The sequence below is a fragment of the Parasteatoda tepidariorum genome, chromosome 11, assembly GCF_982258835.1.
Source record: "Parasteatoda tepidariorum strain Cologne lab strain chromosome 11, Ptep-v5.0, whole genome shotgun sequence".
In the NCBI taxonomy this organism is placed as follows: Eukaryota; Metazoa; Arthropoda; class Arachnida; order Araneae; family Theridiidae; genus Parasteatoda; species Parasteatoda tepidariorum.
In genome coordinates, this window is record NC_141765.1 from 56,833,056 (window position 1) to 56,839,055 (window position 6,000).

Genomic DNA, 6,000 nt, shown 5'->3' on the forward strand with positions numbered 1-6,000 from the left:
ATAATTAATATTCATTTAAAATAGTCTGTGTTTTTCAAAATGGTTTTTGAAGTTCTCAGTTTTTTAAATTTCTTTATCTTGCATCAAGATGATATGAATGTTAAAGGAAAACTGTTTCTGCAAAGTAAATTATTTAATTATTTATTTACTTATATCTTTTGTAGTTTACCATCTCCAACACAAAGTCTTGAAGATCAACAAAATGATGAAGCCTTAGATTGTAAAGTAAGTATCTTTTTATATGGAAATCTTAGGGCTGTGTAATGATAAAATAAACTTTTTTATGTTTAATTCTTCGTTTTTTTTATTTCTTATAGATTATTCATCTGATCCGAGATGGAATATTGCCCTTTGCTAATCAACTGCCCCGTGAATTCATCATTAGAATCGTTACATTACTTAATAAGGGTTCAATACATTCTGCTACTAATAATAGCCCTGTTGGTAAGTTTAAAGTTTATCTCTAATATCTTGATAGTATTTGTATTGCATATCTTAAGTAATATTTTCTCATGTAGTTAGATCATAACATTTCAGATAATCTATTATACGTTTTTATGCAATTTATTTAATAATTTTTTTTTTCTGTTCAAGGAAGTTTGTTTCCTATTTTATATAGAAAATGAATGAACCCCCAACATGGTTTTATCCAATTAGAGAAAATTATTGAATAAAATTTGACCACATATATTTGTTCGATGCTATAAGATTAAAAATTAAAAAAAGTTATCAGCTTTGTGAGACAAGTAATCTAAATACCATCAGTTTATTTATGGTTTGAAGCACAAACAGAATATCTTATTTGTAGGTAAAGGGTTTTTAACTTAAAAAATTATTTAAACTGCGTTGGTATTAAAATATCTAATTAATGTCATAAATATAATGAAAATTGCACTATATAGTAAATTTCAATTATTTTGTTTCACACAATATTTCAATATATATTTTTTGTAAAAAAAGAAAGAAAAGAAAAAAAAAAAAACGAAATAAATAAAAATGAATTACTTTAAATGTTTTTATAGATATTGATTCCAGTAGGAAGCTTCGTGAAGAATTTGCTAAGTCTTGTTTTGAAACCCTCCTACAATTTTCTTTCCTGGAGAGCGGAATTGAAATCGATGATGATGGTGTTGTTAATTTATTAGCTGTCACTTCTCTCTTACATCGTTTCAAAGAAGTCATTCACAAATATGCTGAAGATGAAAGACTTAGTGGAAAATGTCCATTACCAAGGTATTAAATCAATTTTATTCACAAAAACTTAATTTATTTATCTATTTTATGAATATAAAAAATGTTTCTATTTATAAATTTTGTGTATTGTAATATGCTTTGTTTATGGAGGAGGAATCTTTCTCACTATCTTAGGAATAATTTATAACGCATCCTACAGCTTCCAAAACAAGCTTTAAGTTTAAAAATATTTTATTTTTGTTTTCTATTCTTAGTAGTGATTAACTTTTAACTATTCAAATACTTCTCAAAGCTATTTCTATATGCATTTACATGTTTGGTTTCAGCATCAAAATTTACCTTTTGTGGATATTCAATGCCTCACACCTTTTTCTCTCTCTTAATTCAAACCTAGTATGTCTCACAACTTACCTTCCTTTCAAATATTTTTTTCCTGCATGATTTTATTTAAACTAAAGGTAATTATACATTCTAGAACATTGTAATACCTTTAAATCAAGACGAGAGGACTTTTTTGACTCCTATTTATTCTTCATAGCACCACTTTAAAATATATTGCAACAATAATACAATTCTTGTCTATATTATTGTGTTTTTTTAAATGCAAATTTATGAAACAAAAAATCCTTTTGTGAGTTACTTTAGTTGACAGCTTTATAGCCAACTTTGCCTCTTGCACTGCTTTTAATAATTCATAATTTAATTCCTTCCTTCATATGTATATATATATATATATATATATATATATATATATATATATATATATATATATATATATATATATATATATATATATATGGTTCAAACTGTAGAGAAAACATGGAAAAAATTACAGAACAATGAAAAAAGGGACAAAGAAAAATAATAATAATAAAAATGATAAAAATCCAGAGAAAAAAAAATATATATATAAAACTGAAAAAAGTTTGTTAGTTTTTTTATCTTTAGCCCAATCTGTCTGCTCCAATGCAATTAGTCTATTTATTGTCAATATTTCTAAAAGAGTCTATTTCTATTATCAAATATATCAAATTAGGATCTTGAAGAAACTTTAGATGCCTCTATATATAGATATATATGTAACTCACATCTAATTTTACATGAAAATATGAGTAAACGAATGTTTAGCAAAGAAAATGGCTTCTTTAAAATTACACAATTTATTTGTACAGTGGGTGATCGGTTAACGAACAGATCGGTTGACGAACAAATCGGTTAACGAACACTTTCACGAAAGTTTTTGTGTTCGGATAACGAACACATATTCGGATAACGAACACATATTCGGAAAATGAACAAAACGAATTCTAAGGAACATTTCTCGGTCTGAAAAAAATTAATATTAAACATTTGTTATCATTTTGCACACAAAATAAGATCACTGAAAGGAGAAATGTTTAAAGCATGTTTAATATATTGATAATTACTAAATGAAACTTGAATTAACAATGAATTTAAAGGTCATTCAATAATTATTATTATGACTAAAATCAATCCTGAAAAAGAAAGAAAAGCAATTGACATTGGACATGTTCTTCAATTATGGGCTTCAATCTTCTTATGGGGCATAAGCAAAAAATGAAAAGGACTGATTAATATGCAAGACTATATATATGCATTATTTTTTAAAAAACTTACAAAGAAATTATATATTTTTTAAAATTTAATTTTTAGGGTCTCCAGAACGAATTAATCGATTTCACACAGAAGTCTATGTTGAATCGATGATCGGTTAACGAACAATTCGGATAGCGAACATAGTCCTGGAACGGATTATGTTCGTTAACCGATCACCCACTGTATATCAATATAAATTTTTTTTTTAGGGATCATTCCTTCTGAACATTGGACATCTATTTTGATTGGCCCATTTGAATTTTGAATCATTTGATTTTTTTAGTTTATCCAATTTGTAAAATCAAAACTCCGTTTCCACAGAAACGATTGGGCCTAGTCATCATAAGGAAATAATTTTTAGGTACTTTCCCATTTTGTCGCTAATGCTAAGTCACCAGGCACGAGTAAATTTAACTGTTTTTTTTAAAAAAAAAATCTTTTATGTGGCAGCTATATTTTTTAAAAAATAAATAAACAAATAAATAAAATAGCTGAATTTACTTGTGCTGACAAAATGGAAAAGTACCAAACTTTATTACTTATAGAGATATATCTTCATATTACTTCATCTCCTTTTTTTAATTTTTATTGCTTTGTATATAAAAGTAGGCTTTAATCTAATCATTAATAAAAAAAAGCATTATATAATTCAGAATCAAAATCTGGAAAGGTTATAGGGAATACTTCCTTATGCTTGTAGAGGTAAATCTTTGAATCTCCGTTTCTTATCCTCTTTTGCTTTATTTTAAAAATGCTTTAAATCTAATCATTGTTTAATGAAAGTATTTTTAATGCAGAATTTCCCCAAAGGCTTTACATTAAGTGAATTGAAATGTTTATATATTTTCATTCAGTTTTCTGCTTTGGTTTTAAGTGGAATTTTTGTTTGAAAATATAAATTATTTTTCCAAACTTTCTAAATAGAAATTTTGTTATTTTATAGGCACAGGATGTCTGAAATATCATTTGTTTTAAAAGCTGTAGCTACTTTGGCGAAGTCTTTGAAAAAAGCAGATCCGGAGAAAGGTTTGTACTAAAGTTTACTATTATTCTAATAAATTTTGTAGTCGCAAATTGATTAGGCTAATTTAATTACTATGTTCTTTTATACAGCAATGATTTTTCTAGTTGAGGTGTTGCTATGAGTAAATATAAGGAAAATAATTTTTTTTTCTTCTGGTGGAAAAGTAATATTTATGATATGTTGAATTAAGCAGAATTATTTTTTATTTTTCTAGAGTTTTAACTCATGATCAATTGGCTACCTGGTCTTTTAAATACATATGTTTGAATTATTTATTTGGTAAAAATCACTTTGAATAAAATTTATGAAATCAAGAATCAAACTACAGAAAAATGTTTATTGCCATCATGAAAGAATATCTTGCGAAAAGCCTAAAATTTGGCAATTTTTTTATTCACTCCAGAAATCTCTTAGTAGAGGCAAAAAATATTACTAATCTAAATATTTGTTACTAAGACAAGTATTTTTTGTGTTTTGAGAAATAATTAATGTTTGATTAAATTGATATTCTTACTACTCACAGAAATGTTTTAATATGAACTAAAAATTTGATTAGAATTGAGTTGATTTTTTTAAAGAGTTAATTAGTTTTTTTTTTTAATTTGTTGATTTGAGTAAGAAAAAAAAAACTGATCTATAGCTTAGTGGTTGATCTATTTTTTGTAAAACGAAAAAAAAAAAATGTTAATGAAAATTTTTATAGTATTTCGAATTTATGTATTTATCATTTTTATATTAAAAAATCTGATATTTGTTAAAAATAAGAGAAAGAAGCAAAGAAGGAATTATTCAAGAAATTTAAGAAAGACAGAAGTAAGAAATAAATGAAAAAAACGTAACAAAAAACACTTTGACATTGAAATATTACATGAGCTGGTTTTAAAAGCAAAATCTTTATTTATTATCTTTTGAAATTACTCATTCTCATTAACTTTGCAGTTGAATGGACTGTATGGGAACAACTTATTTCTCTTTATCCAAGTCTTGTTGATTGCACAACTTCTACATCTGCTCAAGTATGTTGTTCTTTGCGTGAAGCTTTGCACGAATATGCTGATCTTTTAGAGCCACCAAAAAATATTATAAATGGAGGTTCATGATAGTAAATTTATTGCCTAAATTTTTATATGTTTTGTAAACTTTTTCACTTTATAAGTGAGGTGGAACAGATGATTGATGAGACTTTTAATTCCAAACAATATAAATTGATCTTTCTTATATCATGACATTTTCAAGGATTTACAGTCTGAAATTTCAGAATCTATTGATTTATGGTGATGCATATCAACTATGATTCATATTAAACTATGTAGCCATAGTTTATATGCAATTCATTACGGTGTTATTGAATTATTTAAGTTTTGATTTGAAAATTCACTTGTTTTGCAAAATTTATTTGTTATTCATAAAATGATGCCTTTATTTTTATTAGTCAATATCTTGCATTATTGATTTATAGCTGAGTTTAAGATTATTTATCTTTCATGCACATTAAATTTAGGGATTAAAAATGCTTTCCATGGATAAATTTATATCTGTATTAAACTATGCAATTTTCAAATAAAGTGTCTTAACTAAATGCTCAAGTTTTATCAATAATTTAATCATTTGAATAATTTATTCATATGTAGCTTGTTTGATATTTATCTAGCTGCACCATGCCATAATCGAACTATTGTTTTTTGTTTTGGCTTTTATGGGTTGTCCATACACATTATTATCACTATTAGTTTAAAATGATATAAGTATTTAATAGGGGGAGAGAGTTTAATTTGTAAATAAATCCTTGGTATTTTTAAAGTTTTGTATTGAGAATGTCAAGATTTGTGTACTTTACTCCTGTATTAAGCACACCAGAAGAAAAATTGTCTCATTGTTTCCATTAAAAATAAATATAATAAAATTTAATGAATGTTATTAACAATATAATAATTTGAATCTATATTAATATATTGACTCTGAGATGAGAAAAAAAGAAGATTAATATTAAAAATACATTTATCAATCAATAATGACAAAATCATTTGAAAGGGTGACGTTTTGGAAAAAAATATCATTAGGCGATAAAAGGTTCAAAATTACAATTAGGAGGTATTCATAGAGCGAAATTCAAATGGTGTTCAAAAAGTGGTATCAATGTACAAGGACAATCTTTATGATAATGT

General features: G+C 25.5%; 1 protein-coding gene across 2 annotated transcripts in view; it reads left to right on the forward strand.

Annotated features, from left to right (window-relative positions):
* Window positions 1-5,700, forward strand: part of mon2 (Mon2 homolog, regulator of endosome-to-Golgi trafficking) — a 67,135-nt gene extending 61,435 nt beyond the window's left edge. For both annotated transcript variants that reach the window (XM_016060444.4, XM_016060445.4), the window contains exons 33-37: window positions 165-225; window positions 318-444; window positions 1,023-1,233; window positions 3,755-3,837; window positions 4,775-5,700. In XM_016060444.4, the coding sequence (XP_015915930.1) occupies window positions 165-225; window positions 318-444; window positions 1,023-1,233; window positions 3,755-3,837; window positions 4,775-4,935 (643 nt within the window). In that variant the 3' untranslated portion in view covers window positions 4,936-5,700. The remainder of the gene's footprint in view (window positions 1-164; window positions 226-317; window positions 445-1,022; window positions 1,234-3,754; window positions 3,838-4,774) is intronic.
* Window positions 5,701-6,000: the final 300 nt, after the last annotated feature.